Raw genomic sequence first — 16,775 nt, 5'->3', positions numbered from 1 at the left:
TATATCAATAAATAATATTTAAAAAATCTTATTGTAGACAAGCATCTGAAAATGGTTTGGTCACATTTTCCTCATAATGTCTAAATATGGGGGAGATCACTATCATTACCTTGAAGTAAAAATGTAGGCTGTTACAGATTTGTAACAGAAACCAAGCAATGGGCCATATTTAGGCATTGCACAATACTGCACCTGAAACTCAAATTGCCATCCTGTCATTGCATTCAGAAGAGAAACAGAAGGAAAAAAATGATAAAAATAAAGAATGACTTCAGATTATCAATGGTATGGCCCGTCATGCTGGCACATGTTATAATGAAGTTAGATCCCAATAAATGTACAGATCCATCGACAAGAAACATTGTGCTTGGATAACATTATTTTTGTATCAGAAGAATATCTTTTTCCAGATTCCTTCAGCTATAGTCAGTTTTGATGTCAAAGCTGTTTTACTTCAAAGATAAAAAAACAGAAATTATCTCAATGAGTAGCCTAATTAGCAATTAGTGCAGGGCAAAAGGTATGGTTGGAGAAGAATCCATTTGGTCAAGAACCCGATTTCTCCTGCACACCTCACTAGAAAATTACGTCAATTGGTCTGGATTTCAGTTGCTCTGGAACGTGACAGGACAGTTTGCAACCTGTGAAGTTATAATAAATTAACCATCTTGCGAATTGATAGTTTGATTGTAAGTTCCCCAAATTACTTAGATCCAATAGCCCCGAATGCTTAAAATTCAATCAGCTCACTGATGCTAAACTTTCCTCACCCCAAGAGTCTGGTCTGAGCTAAGCTGTTAACTGATTTTTGTTCTCTGGGATATTTTGATACAGTCAATTGGTAGCAGATGCGGTTTTGATTTAACAGCTTGTGTGACCCAACCAAACAAATATTTATTCAGTAACAATGTGGCTATTAAACTTGTGGTGACAGAACTCAAATCATTGATTCCTCATGGGAATAAACAATAACCAAGCATTGTGGAATGGTCTCTCATTAACTTTAAAAATTATACACTACAATTTTCTTTACTAACGAGTTAAAATTAAGTTCAAAACCTTAGAGTAGTTATTGGTGAATTATCGAGAGAAGTTAAAACTAACAGATGAGATGATCCTGCATTGTGCATTGCTCATTAATCATTTATGTTGAAAAGCTTTTTGAAGGATTGGAAATTTAAAGTTCCTGATAAACTATGAAGTTCTATCTGTATATGTGAACAGTGATACCTGAGTGGTAATGTTATTGTGCTTCTATTTATAAATTAACAAATAACTTCACGAAAACTGCCATGATCTTCAAAGGAGAGGCAGTCAAGCTGAAGGGGTAATAATTGCCCATTGGATTCTGGCTGATTTCACCAAGTAACTCTCCTTGGTATTGATTTGTTTGTTAATGCCACAAGTTTTGTCACTTTTAACCATGTGCATAGACCTGCCAAGTGTATTTGTTCTGTTTGTTTATGTCCCATTTCTACCCTCCAGGTGTGATCGTGGATTCACTGGAGAAAGATGTGCAGAGACTGTACCCATGAGGGTCTTTATACCTGAACGTATGTGAAGATATAATCATGTCTGGGTTTTTATTCTCTCCCCTACAGCTCAGAAAAAAATCCTTGGTGTTGTCACTGATATGAAAGAAAGATGCTATAAAATATAACTTCAATCATTTGGACAATTTCTGAAAATGTGACCAAGCATGCCACAACCATGTACTTACTGACTGTTTTCTTAAAGCTTTTTTTTTGCACAGTGTCTTTCACTTTGAGAAACAGTGCAGTAGAGACTCAGTTGCCTGGTAACCCTGGGTTGAGTTTACAGCCATTGAGATTCTACCTCTGTCTGTATTGGCAGTTAATGGTCTTAAAAATTTACAAACAATTCACAGAATTGTATGCTTTCTTTTGTCAGAATGTAAAATGTCCACTGTGTATCATGTGATTAACGTGAAAAATATCCAAGCACATTTCGAAAGCTGGAAATTATTTCTAAATTTGTAAATATATAATTTCCAACCTGCAAATCCAACAAATAGAAGTACCTGTGTAAAACATTTACAGAAATCTTCAGAACAAGTGAAGATTTTTTAATGTTTAATGTCCCCTTGTGTAAACAGGCTGCCTTATTTAATTTTGATTTGGTTCTGATAAACATCTCCAGATAAATTCAAGAAATGGATTTTCATGGCTTGTGACTGAACCTATGGAATAATTTTTTGTTTTGGTTGTGTTGCAACGGTAATTATTGAATTTGGTCGGGGTGATAATTTACAGATAAGCAATGACCACACCAAGGTGATAAGGCCTTGTGCCATCAGTGGCTCTATCCTGACAATTACTTATCTTTTCTTTCCTCTCTTTCTCTCTCATTTTATTTGTCTTGTCAGGTGTCCAAATGAGTTTACTGGTGATCGCTGCCAAAACTACGTAATGGCCAGTTTCTACAGTACGTCCACTTCTGTCTCCCCTGATTTGAAGCATGCTTAGCCACACTGTTGATTCCTGCTATTGGTGTTGCTGCTAATGCTGTCAGTGTTACTGTGTTACTGCTGCTGCTATTTCCCCTTAATCCCAAATTTTCATCTTCACTTGGATGGTATCCCTTTACCAGGAAGAGAAGGAAAAGACACAGACTGAAGGACAACAGCGGGCCATGGAACCAAACGCAGGAGTTACAAACGAGTAGTTAGCATAGGGTTGGTCAGTAGCTGCAGAGGTGGAAGAGAGAGGCTGACAGTAAGCCAGTGGGAGGTCAATTGAGGGTTGCAAGATGTTAATGTTCTGTAATGAGGGCAGTCCACTGGTGTGGCATTTAGGCTCAGAAGAATCATAGAGCATCGTCAAGGAGGAATGAGACCATGTTTAGCCAAAAGCAAAAGCAATTGATCACCATTCTCAGAGATGCTTCCTGGTATAGTCAGTGATACTGGAAAAGATTAGAGTTACAGGTCAGGTAAATGTGGTAAGAGAGTTGCTAGTAGAGATCAGTAATAAGAAAACCCAGTCTAATGACGTTCAAGGCAACCATGATAGGAAATCATGTGTAGTTCTTTGGAAGGTAATTGTGAGCACTCAAAGGTCAAAGGTTTTTTATTGTCAATGTATGCATGTACAGTACACCTCCGATATTCGTCTTCTCCAGATAGCCATGAAATACAGAAAAGAGAAAAGCCGTCAACCCCCTTCCCACATGAAAAAGAAAAAGAACCAAAACTCGCAAACCCCAACACCACCCCCCCCAACAAACCTCCCTCACATAACAAGCTAACAGATCACCAATATGGAAAATGGTAGCTGCAACATCAAACCCCAAACTCCCAACTGCCTCGCTCGCAAAAAAAACTGTGACAATAACGTCAAACCCTAACCCCACCTCACAAAATAACCAGTGACAAAAGCATCAAACCCCCAACACCCTCTCTCATACACAAAAGCTAACAGATTGCCCACACAGAAAAACCCACAAGAACATCAGACCCCAAATCCCCAACCCCTCCCTTGCACAAAAACTAAGATATCCCCCAGACGGAAAGCAACCCTCCAATCAGCAACAAGAAAGAAAACACAGAAAACTGAAGGAGAGCAATATAAACTAGAGTCCAATAATCACATGAATCTTAGAATTTTGAAAACATCCTCTTTGGCAATGACGTTATATCTTAGCTAAGATCCCTTTGACTAATATCATTTACTGTTTGCCTGATCACTCAGTGTTATTTCAACATTTTTGTGTTGGCATAGGGAAAGTGGTATTAAATTTTCCAGTTGTTTTGGTCTCATCTGACGATTCTTGCTCTTCACTTCACCATTCTATTATCATTGTCAAATATTAAATTAACCCTTGAGATTTATTGGTGAGGTTATATACTCATCCCATAAACTGTGCTGTCTTTTAATCTCAGCCTGTATTTAGTTCTTTTATGTCACTTTTGTGAAGTTTTTGGGTAGCCAACACTTTTCATCAGTAGTGGATGTCCTTTAGACCACTGGTAAATGAACAGAGGACACTCAAAGACGAAGTGCCCAATTATTTTCACACAACTGTTTATCACTTTCTCCAATTTGAATGTCACTTGGCTGCGCTCTAATGACTTGTTCTGAAATGATTCCATGTGCCCCAGTTTCTCTGACATAAACAAAATCCAATGCTTTTCTCATCGACACTAATAAGTTCCTTGCATTGGAAGTTTTTTCATAATACTCCCTATTGTATCATAGTATTAATAATTAATTTTTTTTGGAGGGATGTGGATATTCCTGGTGAAGTCATTGTTTTTTTTTGACATTCTCCAACTTGATGGAGAAGGTGATTGTGATCACCTTCTTCATCCAGGGCAGTATTTCCGGTGATGGTGCTCCAGGTATCGTTGGAAGAGTAAGTTCCAGCAATTAGATCCAGTGATGATGAAAGAACACTACTTTAGTTCCTGCCATGATCTTTTGACTGGTTAGCCCTGGGTAAATTGGTACGTAATTTGTTATATTGGTTTATTATTGTCAAACGTACCAAGGTGTTGTGTAAAACTTTGTTTTGCATACCATCAATAAAGATCTTTTGATCACATCAGTACAGTGAGGGTGGCTCCTTCACAAGGAAAGTGCAATGACAGGGTGCTGTTTTGTAGGATTCTCGATACTTACTGGGGGAGAAAGGAATGGGAAGGAGGTGAAGTAGGAGAAGGTAGCATTAGGCAGACTTACTCTCTACTCTGTGGCACACACCAGAAAGCAAAGGACTGTGGTATTGAAGGTGCGCTGGGAATGGAAACCCATAGTTAAGTAATGGCATGATAAATAGCCTTCCTCTGTACCGTCAGCAGAGCAACATAGCTCAGGATTTGTGACTCTCCATGTAGCAAGCACAATGATGACTGATGGACTGATGAAAGACCATTTTCTGTGACATTATAAATCACCTCGGGGCCTCTTGTTTAGCGTTAGCTCAATCAATAAAAAGCCAAACATGCGTTTGAGGAAAATGTAGTATATACTACACTGAGGAACTGTAGGGATCAAAGAGAAGAATGATGTGTTAGTGACAGTGTGCTTTGTCACCATCGCATTCTGTAGTCAAGGGCTGGAGTCCTACTGGGGCAAGTTACAATGAAAAGCTGAAAGAAGAGGACTGGAAAGGAAGGCAATGATGTGATTCTTTCAAGTTTTTGTTGGAATTGTGAATCATTATAGGTTGAATGGACAAAAGTTAAGTAAGAATAGAACTTTAACATGGTGAATCTTAGAAATGCCAAAGCAGGATTAATTATTTGAGTACAAATTTGATGGTAAATGAATGTCTACAACTTGCCCCATGCAATGACACACTGTTCACAGCACTGATACACAGTTACTTATTATCCTTCACCAAGAAATGACCATAAAATTCCCAGATTTCAGTAAAAACTCATATGATATATGCTTACATACCTCAGGCATGGAGCCCGGCTGGTATGTGTTCCCAGTCCCATATACTATACCCGATTCTTATTTCATTTAAGGGAAACTATTGGTGCATAAAGTATGTTATATTTGCAAGGACACTCTAGTCAAGGATAAACAGGGAGAGAGAGTGAAATGAAAAATAAATAAAGAAATGTCATGCAGTGTAACCAGAGACCACAAATGAATCCATATGGAAGGACTCCATCACACTTCTTCCTTGAAGGATAGTCTACATTAGTTTTCTGCCAGATCCTTTATTGTACCATTACAATCCCCAATGTGGCCTCTATCTCGTTGCATAGTAAGTAGTCAAAAAGCATCCTTTAGCTTGTTTTTACTTTCCCCTGGTAGTGGAAAGATGACAGCTATCAAAAGCAATCTACTGTAGCAAAACAGCAGAAGAAAAATTGTGAGGATCTAATGGAGTCATACATTCATAGGCATACAGCTTGGAAGCAGGTGCTTCAGCCCAAATGGGGCATGCCAACCAAGCTCATCGCATTTACCCACATTTAGAGCATATCCTTCTGAACCTTTCCAATCCATAAATCTATCCAAATACCTGTTGAATGTTGTTAAAGTACCTGCCTTAACCACTTCCTCTGGCAACTCGTTCCATATACAGACCACCCACTGGATGAAAAAGTGCTTCTCAGGTTCCTATTAAATCTCTTCCCTCTCACCTTAAACCTAAACCCTCAAATCCTTGATTCCTTGATTCCCCAATCCTGGTAAAAAGTCTATGCCCGTTGTCATTTTATACATGTACATAAGACCACCTTTCATTCCTCTACACTCCTTTCATACTGGGAATCCAAATATCAAGAAGACCTACTAGTCCTGGCTCAGAAGTTTGAGGGAAGGGTATTGTGAAACACTGATTTTTCCACCAGATAGACAAACACCATTCAATGCAAATTTAATTACACCCTGGTCTCCCAATGGAGAGATCTTAGCTTTCTTTTTGGAAAGTAAGGCACAGATCTACAGCATTGTTCCAACAGTAGCAGACTTGGCAGCTTAATCAAGAACTGAGAAATATAAGCAATGCAGGAGAATAGGCAGTGTTTTGACAGTTTAAAGAAAAGCAGGCTGCCTTATGGCATGATTTATTGTAATGATATTTTATTGTTTAGATTAGCAGAGAGACAAATTGTGAAGTAATGGACAAAGTATCCCTTATCAGGACTTTAAAATGGCTCCCACTGATCGAGGCTAATGCATCCTTGTCCGATTTTAGCTTGCCACTTGGAACAGGAGAAGAATATCATTTATTTAAAGCGATGCTTTTGCCAATCAGCCATCTGAAATGCTGGTGTAACATCTATACTCCTAAAAGCTCAGGCCATTTAAAACAATAGACTCAGTATGGTCCAGAGGAATGAAACAGATAAAGAAAAGTTTTCAGGATGAGAACACCTATGGAATTGTCCCCTCTGTGCAAATGATGTGGGAGAATGGGACAGTAGGGATTGGTGTGGAGAGGCAGAGCAGGCAATACAAAGTCAAATAGAGAGCATAGAAGCTTTGGGACAAGGAGAACCAAGAATAATGACAGGATTGAGGGAGGAGGGGAAGATAAAGAGAGACAACGAGGGAACTTTGAGGTACAGGGTTTAAAATGGGCAAAAGAGGAAAGAGAAACAATTTCTAAAAAAATCAAAATACAGTGATCTGATGACAGCCTAAAGTGAGATAACTCTAAAGAATCCACCCACTCCAAACCAATATCCCTACTCGGATGAACAGATGCCTCCTTCCTTGTGAGAATCATATAGGAAGATTAGTTCTCTCATTTAGCAGTGACATTCCCAATTACCAATTATATTTTAGATCCTCCACTATCTCGTGAAATTGCAGCTGCATCAGAGGTTAGCAGTTCATAATGGATTGCTTGATACTTAATTGCTTTGGATTATGGAGGTGTAGGAGACAAAGGGAGTAATATTTTTCTAATGGTTGGTCTGTCTGATTAATGCCAAGTTGCCCCTTCAAAGTGAAACTACATTACTGGATTAAAAAAAAGGCCTTTAATTTTTGTCCCACACACTGAGTTGCAAAAGAACTCAATTACTTTTAGTTTGTTCATGGGATATAGGCATTCTTGGCCAGGCAGGACTTTTATCACCCATTCCAAATTGTCCCATTGAAGGCAAGCTTCCTTCTCAATCATTGTTGAGATGGTGCCCCTACTTTTGTCAGGTAGAAGATCCCAGCATTTAAAAAGCAAAACAAAGTTCATTGAGCAGCAGACTGACTGGTATCTGACTAATGCCTGAGGAAGCATTAAAGATGCTGATAGTACCATGGAGGAAGCAACAGCTCAGACATGTCGCTTCTGATAGCGCAAAACGGCAGCTCCAATCTTCCTGAAGGACTCATGGACAAAATGCCGTGTTGCTCTGACACAACCCAAGGCAATATCCATTCCACAGAGTGCCCAAAGAATGTGTTATTACAAAAAACAAAGGGAAGAGGATATGATAACAGCTCACTAGTATCAGCCAAACACCACTGATAATTCCAAAAATGCACATTCCAGAGCTCCAATTCTGTATTTATTTATTTTCTAAACAAACTCTTTTAACTGATAAAGTCTAGGCCCATTTGTTTTTGATGGACATTTGCGGGAATTGATTCAGAGCTCTTGATGGCCATCAAATGCAACATTCCTTTTTAGATAAGAAAGTTTTAAAATCAGCACTTCATTCCTAAAATGTGTCCTAATCTAACGTTGCTACAATGCATCTGCAGCAACCTCTTGATACTTTAATGCTTTTAGAAATTATGATGTCCAGACCAGCATTAACAACTGTTTTTGCCAACTTGTCACACTGTAATCATGTGCTTCCACCACTGCAGACACTGTAGCACCTCTGCCAATGGGAGTATGCCATTCTAGGATTCAAAAGCTGCTGACAATTGAAATGCCAACATAAAATGTACTCAGCAGATTAGGCAGCATCAGTGAAAAAGAGACAGAGTTAATGTTTCAGGTCAATAACCTCTATCAGGTTAATGACCTGAAAATTTAACATTCTCTCTCCACAAATGCTACCTGCCCTGCTAAATACTACTTGCATTTTATGTTTGTATGTCCTTGTAGGGGAAAGAGTTTAAATAGACATTTCCAAATTATAAATATGGACATAGGAATGTAAAAATGGCAAGATTAAAATAAGGACAGTATTATGTTGCAATCTATTCACTTATTGCCTGTACACTCAGCTGCCATTCATCTGAAGGCTTTACATGGCCTAGTGTTCCTGTGAAGAATGCCAAATGGACTGAATTTCAATACAATTCACCACCCCTCCACTATTCACATATTAAAATGATAATTAACATTAATGACATTGTACTGTAAGGTACAGAGAAAACTATTGTCCATAAGCAGGCAGTTAAAGAATAGGGTGTTTAGAGTCTAGTGATAGTGGTTTTAAAATCTCCTTCCCCAGTTAAATACGTATACATCTCAATGGATGTTTAGACAATATTACTTAAGAATCAGAATACAGTACTCCCATCAGTTTGCTAAATTCTGGATATGTTCTGCTCCCTTTGTCATGTTTAGGATTACTCTGCTGGCTAAACTAATGTTTGATAGTGAGAATTTTATACTTGTTTGCCGTATCTTTTAAAGAAAGTTGTACTCGGGCAGTATCACTCTCAAGTACTGGGCATCATTATTCCCATATTGTGTTCCTCCTTCAGTTAGAAAGCCAATTTCGCACAGTTTACAGCATTGAAAATATTTTAAGTGGTAGCCTTACAATAACCAGACAACTTTAATAGCTGCAGTCAGATCTGTAATGCAACAGTCTGCATCCTTTAAGATGGTTAAGTGATGAAGCTTGGTGGGGTGCAGTGGGAGATTTAGGTGCCTGTGGATTATGATGCATGTTGAAGCTATGTGTTCCTGTTTTGTGTGCATGCATCTTTAATATTGTGGTTTTCATTCCAATGTTTGTATAAGTATATGTTTCTTCTCATTTTCTCTTGATTGTAATTTCACCTAATATTGATTTCAGTGTAAATCTGCAATATGATTGTAACAGTCTGCACACTTGAGCATGTATACTATTTTAACTCTTGCTTTGATTCTCTCTTCCAACACATCTAATGTATGGTATTAGCAGTGCTCATACAAGACTGTGTACTGATTTCCAGTGAGGAAAACAAAGTCAAACACAGCAGATTGTCCCTCCAACCAGAAATTAGAAGAAATTTATAATTTACTTGTGAAATTGTGTCAGTATATTATTTGTATTTAAAGAAAATTTATTACAAATGTATAAATTTTAAATTAAAAATAAGTTTGTGAAGGCTTACATGATGCCTTTTTGAAGTTATGTGAAGTTATATAGTGTTTGAAATTAGATTAGATTAGATTCAACTTTATTGTCATTGTGCCGAGTACAGATACAAAGCCAATGATATGCAGTTAGCATCTGACCAGAAATGCAAAGAACAGTGTTATTTACAAAATAACTGTGAATAAAAAGTAAGTGCTACAGAATGCAGATATTCTGAAATTTAAAGTCTGTTTGGCTTCTGTAAGACAATTTCCATCTTTCAAACTGGAACAGAAGGCACTTTTTGATTTCAAAGCAACATTTTTTGATGTACCTCCTAGAGAGAAATGTCTTGCTGTGCCTGGCTTTACGTGATTGTAACTCTTATTCATTTAAAATGTTCCTGTTTTTGAGAACTCCAGCATAAATAATGCATCTTTTAAGAAGACTGTTTACAATGCCTGAACATAGTCTGACATTGGGCTGGTAAATTACGTTGTCACCTTCATATAAATCACTTAAAGGCATCATTTAACCTCACAACTTGAAAAAAGATCACAACATGTCTGCTAAACAAAAGGTTGATTTCATCTGATATCCCACTAAGTTTTTTTGTAATGTTACCAAAATGGTTTGAAGTAATTTTCTCACCAGTAACTAAATTATCTTATATATTTTAAACCTTTGGTTTGCACCCCAACTATTTTAAGGCTCTGTTATTTATTGTTGAGAAAAGTATGCACTTTACAGAACACCAAATCAGCTTATGTGAGCACTGTTTCCTCTGGAATGTGGCCACTCATCATTGTCTCTGGTTTGCAAACACAGGCTAATCATGTTATTTGTGTGATTTTCCCCCAGTATGTTGAACTGCTCTTCTCTGAAACTTTTTCTCCCTTGTTTTTTCCTTTCCTTTTTGTCAACTTTCTGCATTGGCAGAGCATCTTGGAATTGAATTTATGGGTATGGACAAATCATTCCTTTTAATCTGCAGAATAGAGCCTGACACCTATGACTTTCCTCCAATTCCTAACTCAGTCTCTCTTCCTCCCTGCTCTCTCCCTTCCCCACCCCTCTTGTTCTTGTTGCTTTTGGAAGGGATGATCCAGCCATAACAGCCTGTCTGCCATGGTTCCACACCTTTTGCGGCTAGCACATAGGAAACAGACCATGCGCCTCACCCCAGCTGCAGCCAGAGAACTTGCTGTGTATTTAGGAGAAGACTGACCTGCTCATCTCTAGGCTGCTCCTCCATTCACACAACTTTTTGCTCGATCTGAGATTGAGTTTTGTTTCTCACACTTGATGTCATGAGCCTTTTATCATTTTCTTGAAAGCTATTCAAACTGCTCAAAACAGCTGCCATTAAAACAATTCACTGATTGTCTAATAAGTGCACATGATAGCATAGGACATACAATCTAATACTTCCAATCACTAGATAAAGGTAAGATGAATGAAAAGAAATAGCCTGTGCAGGTATTGAAGTATTTCTCCCTTGACTAAGCCACAGTAAAATCTTTTCACTGTCAGTCCACAAAATATTGTTGCCATTTAGTTCTTAAGTCTCATTTCTCAAGCATCACAAAGACTGGAATAAACTGTCCAAACTGCTGATGCAAAGTCAATTTAAGATTGATATTATAATTGAAACATAAAACTCAGTAGCCTTCAATCTAACACAGCATCTGTTCTCAGAGAAGTCAGAAGAGGTGTCCAGACTTGCCTAATATATAGCTGATTTCCAAAACTCCTTTTTCCTACTTTGGGAGAAAGCTTCCTACATCTTAAACTCTTTGCAGCTTAGCTGCTAATTCCAATGTTTAAAAAGTGAATAAACAAGCTGAAAGCCTCAAGATTGAAGAGTGGAACTTGTGAGGGTACAACATTCCTACAATAATATACTATAAATGTATATCAACTCAATTTATAGGGGGTGATAAGTATTTCTGCCAAAGGTTAATGATATTTGTGACGGCAAGCTGTGAATATGGAAAACCATCTTTACTAGTGGGATTCTTGAGACAGAGGGTGTTAAGTGTACAACTACTTATCTATGGTTGGCCAAATGACTGCTGCTCTGGAGAATACAAAAAGGTCGCTCCCTCCCACCTCCCCTTCCAACCCCATTTCCCCTGTTTAATTTAAAATTAAAATATCTATTGCTTGCTTAAGCTAATGGCCACTTATTTGGGCCAATTTGAAACCACTTTAAAAATAAAACTGTCTTGCAGTTAGAAATTGTTCTCACCATGGTCACTGTATGATCTTAATGTCCTGTGAATTTGTTAGGTTATTCAGGGCTGTGGTTAGCCCCTTGTAATTTCTCTCTGGACTTCCATTTGATTGTCAAGGGAGGAACATTGTATTCTGACTTTTCTGGCCTTGAACATCACTGGTGGATTAGTGTAGATGCACAGGACAAGGCCACTTCCCCAACAATTTCAAAACATCTGCAGCCACAGATAATGGAAAAATAATGAATGATATTGGCTAAATCCCCTTATGCTTGGAGCTCCATGTTGCAGTAATTGTATAATAAATTGTATTTTAATTGAAGACATTTTCAATGCAAACTTAGACTTGCAAATTAAATTAATTCTCTCCTCCCCCACAGATTCATAATTGGGGAAGACAGAAAGTTGGGCTGGGGTTGTTGGGACAGGACAAATTTTTCTGTAGCATCAGAGTTTGAAAAGAGGTATTCACTCAAAAACCTAATAGAATCTATTGAGATCTGAATTGCTTCTAACAGGGAAGTAGTTGTGAAAGATGAAATTAGTGAAATTATAAGAATAAGTACCATAATTAAGAAGGAGGTTGGAAAATGCAGAGCCACTTAAAACGTATTTCATAAATATTCAGCATTGTTGTACTAATGGCAAAATCAACCACATTTGTCTCAACCAATCTCTTATTATCCACAACCATCTCAGAGTCTGAATGCTAGGAAAGGAAGCAAGCAGATTAAAAAATTACAATAATCTGAGCTCTAATCCATAGGAGCATGGGAAAAAGAAGTACATTACTTAGTGCATGAGCTTTTTACTATTCAAGTCAGACTAATCTGAAGCTTCACTTCATCTGTGAGCCATTAGCCTAAATCCTCTTAAAACCTTTTGTTACCAATACTCCATCAAATTTAAATTCATAATTAATAATTGGCCAAATAATGATTACCACTTGCAGAAGAGAATTACAAATTCAATCATTCTCCTGTGCATAGAAGTGTTTCCTATCTAAATTTTCTCTAATTTTTAGATCATAATTCTAGTACCAGATTCCTAAGCTATGTTTTGAGATTCATATTCAGATTATGATTCTGATTTGTATACCAAATGTATATTGAAACATACAACCCCCAACCCCCAAACCACTTTTACTAATTTATAAAAAAAAACAAGCCTGAGCCACAATCTTGACAGAGACTGCAGCTCAGTGCCATCTTGACCCTATATGGGCTCTCTTAATTTCCTCCTAATACTAATCACCTCCAATCAAATCACCCCTTAACCTTTGAAAATCCAATGACTACCATTCTAGTTTGTGTAATCTCACCCTATTGTTAGAGTCCAGGAATCATTCTGGTAAATTTATACTGCACGCACTTGAATTCAAATGTAATTGTTCTCATTTTTATCTTTGTTATATTTTTTTTATCATTTCAAAAGTACCAAGTAAGTCGTGATTAAATTTTGTGCTGGTTCAGTCAGTCGGTGGTTATGTTGTGTGGGACATCCCTTCACACTTTGCTTCAATCACTTTCTTTCCCAGGTATTTCTCTATTTTGTTTTCCTCTATCAAGCATGCTATACCAGACCTACAGTTGACTTTCTAACCTGAAACTACTGTTTATAAGTTAAAATTTCTACTACTCTGTAATCCTCTTCATTGTTCATTCTTTTAAAAATTGCTCGCTGTTTTGGCGAGTCTAGGTTTCCTAAATTATTCCAGTTGAATTGATGTTTGGTCTTGTATGGACTTGGTGTTGATCCATCTGTTGTGATTGTCCTATGTTGTTATTGTAAATAGCAGAATGGCTATTGGGCAGCCAGACAGGAAAGAGGTACAAGGCATGTTAATAATGTAAACACAGACACAGCCAGCTGTTGAGATAACATTTTCCTTTGTATTTATAAAAATCATGTAGAATTTGAAGTCTTTGCACTATACTTGAACTCTCTTAAATTTTTCTGCATATTATGAATTTTAATGATGATTCTATGATGACTCGTCCAGTATCACATTTTTTACTTTTTGTTGCTTTAACCCCTTAATTATATATCTCTTGTCACAAACAAATGCAGACCATATTTGCCTAATCCCAGAAGCTAATGTTATGTGCACAAGGAATTAAATGGTCTCTTCTTTGCAAAGGACATACCTGCCTGGTATTAAAGTCCAAAACCACCTGCCAGTATATCCCACCATTAAGCTTGAATCTTGACAGATACTTTTGATTTGATAAGACTGAGCCTCTTATTTCTCACAGTGTGCTATGTTTAACACACACACATATTCTGTGGCTTTAAAAGAAATGTCAAAACAGAAAAAAAAAACGCTGGATTTGGCCATTCAGCGTTCCAGTCTGTTCTGCCATCCAATAGCGTCACAGCTGATCATCTAACAAAATCATAATCCCACTCTCTCCCCAAGCCCACACTTTATTTTGTATCTTAAAAAGTGTCTATCTCCCTCTTAAATATCATCAGTGAGTTGATGAGGCCTTTTGTGGTAGTGAATTTATCAGGTCCACCACCCTCTGAATGAATAAATTTCTCCTCATCGTAGTCCTAAATTTTGTGCTCTGTATCTTAAGACTGTGGCCCTTGCCTCTAGACACCATCTTCCCTCCCCTTCTGCCCATCTGGTCTTCCTAGCCTGTTCAGAACTTCATAAATTTAAATCCAAATCTTCTAAACTCTGCAGAATACAAACCTAGTCAACTCAATCTCTCCTCATTCAGCAGTTCAGTCATCTCAAAAATCAGTCTAGTGCAAGAAAAACTTCAGATTTTACTACAGATTCTTCATTAAGGTTCGTTCTTGTGAAGAAAAATCTGGGAAAAAATTTACAGCTTATTGGTAAAGATATCCTGGTCCTGTCAGCTGGCCTCTGTTCTGAAATTTACCTTGAAAACGGTTTACACAGTGATGTTTCTCTGCCAGTGAGGTTGAGTTTGGGTCAGACGGAAAGCATCCCAATGAACAACTTCCCTCTTGCCTGATCCAAGCCTTCATGGAAGTAGTGAAGAAGTGAGAACAAGCATGTTCAAAATTAGAGCAATTAAACCTTTTTAAACTCGTATGCATTTTTTTAAAAAAAAGGCCAATAAATTAACTACAATTACCTCTAATATGGGATTATGCTGCAGGAAACATCAGTGAGTAAGAATCCAACAATAACTTCAGTGTATTGTAGAGTTGTGAGGCACATTTTTAACGCACTGCAGGAGTCTGAAAAGGCAAAGCCTGGCTTATATCATGCTTTTTGTTTTCTTTTAATACTATACTTATGTAGTAGAATTGAATCCATTGGAATGGAGAATTGTGGCTTAATATGCAAGGAATATCGGAAGTGATATTTATGATTGAGAATATTGCTGTATGTTTACCCATATGTGGCAATGCTCATCGTTAAAAGGATGGGTGGGTCTCACAGTAAAGCTGGAGCACATTGTATGTCACTATTTGCATTATTTCATCCCCTTGGCCATTGATGCCTACAGATATCCATGCAGCCACCACATCTATAATTAATTAAAAAAAATAGGAAGTACACTCAGTTCTATACTTCTACTTAGACACAGCATGAATCCAAAGAAACATAAAATGAAACACAAAAGCTTAGCTTAAGCCAGGAGTTGCCTTTTACTCAAAACAAAATACATTGCGGAGAATTTCCATTTTGTGCATTGAACTGAGAGCTCAATGCAGGTGGAAAATGGAAAGTGTGCCAGCAACATCTCCTTGTCAATAGAGTGAAATGATTGCATAACCTTGTGTGCCAAATGGCAAGCCTCAGACTGTGACCTGCTGCCTTCTGTTTCTCTTTGCAGAGGCTGAGGAGCTCTACCAGAAGCGAGTACTGACGATTACAGGGATCTGTATTGCTGTTTTGGTGGTTGGCATCATGTGTGTGGTGGCGTACTGCAAAACAAAGTAATCCAAAGTTTCATCTTTTATCGTAAATGCTGATCAACACCAAATTGCCTCTTCTCTTATTTCTATTGCCCAGGCAAATTTGCTTTGTAAATATAAGAGACTGCGAATGCGAGAACCTGAAGCAACAAGCAATCTGTTGGAGGAACTCAGCAGGTCCTGATGCAAGTTTTGATCCCAAAACATGAACAAATTCCTTTCATCCCACAGATGCCTCTTGACCCATTGAATTACTCCAGCAGATACATGTTGTTCAAAATACACTTTGTGTTTGAAAATCTGCATTATTTAAAATAATCCTTCCCACAATTAATATTTAAAAGTGAAGCATCTTAAATAATTCTTAAGTTGCAAAGGAATGTTTTACCCCATTTGGGTAGAGATTTTTACTAAACTACTGGGGTAAAATATGATATTCATAATTAAAAAGAAAATTGGTGTGTAGATGTGATTGGCTTAAGGTGTCAAGATTAAACACAACCCAATATATGGGTGTGGCATATCGACACTGCCTGACCTGCGGAGTTCCTCCAGCATTTTATGTGTGTTGATATGGATGTAGATCTCTCTTTGCTTATTGGAAAGGATCTCAAGGAAATGTCTTCAAAAAAATCTAAGCTCATCTTTTTTTCCCAGCACAAATCCAGAGCTGAGAATCTAAACTCTAATCTTATATTGATTGATGGTCTTTTACAGAAAAGCTGTAATGATGGACAGTGGAGCAAATGCTGATAGAAATATTAATGCTCAGGTTTCTATTATTGGGTTTGTTGGGAACATTGATGGAGTCAGCTGAAACTAGTTCTTCTGAATATCATCCGCTGATTAAACAATATACAAATGTGCTTTTCACCCAACTTTGACAACCTTCTTCCAGAAAA

General features: G+C 37.6%; 1 protein-coding gene across 9 annotated transcripts in view; it reads left to right on the top strand.

The window, feature by feature from the left end:
• nrg1 (neuregulin 1) overlaps positions 1-16,775 on the top strand; it is a 931,591-nt gene that overhangs the window by 892,090 nt on the left and 22,726 nt on the right. For 6 of the 9 annotated variants that reach the window (XM_063046786.1, XM_063046785.1, XM_063046783.1 and 3 more), the window contains 3 exons: positions 2,387-2,445; positions 10,673-10,696; positions 15,792-15,894. In XM_063046786.1, coding sequence (XP_062902856.1) covers positions 2,387-2,445; positions 10,673-10,696; positions 15,792-15,894 — 186 coding nt within the window. Of the gene's footprint in view, positions 1-1,485; positions 1,554-2,386; positions 2,446-10,672; positions 10,697-15,791; positions 15,895-16,775 lie in introns of all 9 variants that reach the window. The other 3 variants (XM_063046784.1, XM_063046779.1, XM_063046780.1) reach the window with 2 other exon arrangements.

Source organism: Mobula hypostoma, chromosome 4 (genome assembly GCF_963921235.1).
Source record: "Mobula hypostoma chromosome 4, sMobHyp1.1, whole genome shotgun sequence".
Taxonomy (NCBI): Eukaryota; Metazoa; Chordata; class Chondrichthyes; order Myliobatiformes; family Myliobatidae; genus Mobula; species Mobula hypostoma.
Note: the sequence above shows the minus strand (reverse complement) of the source record. Positions and strands in the feature narration are given on the sequence as shown.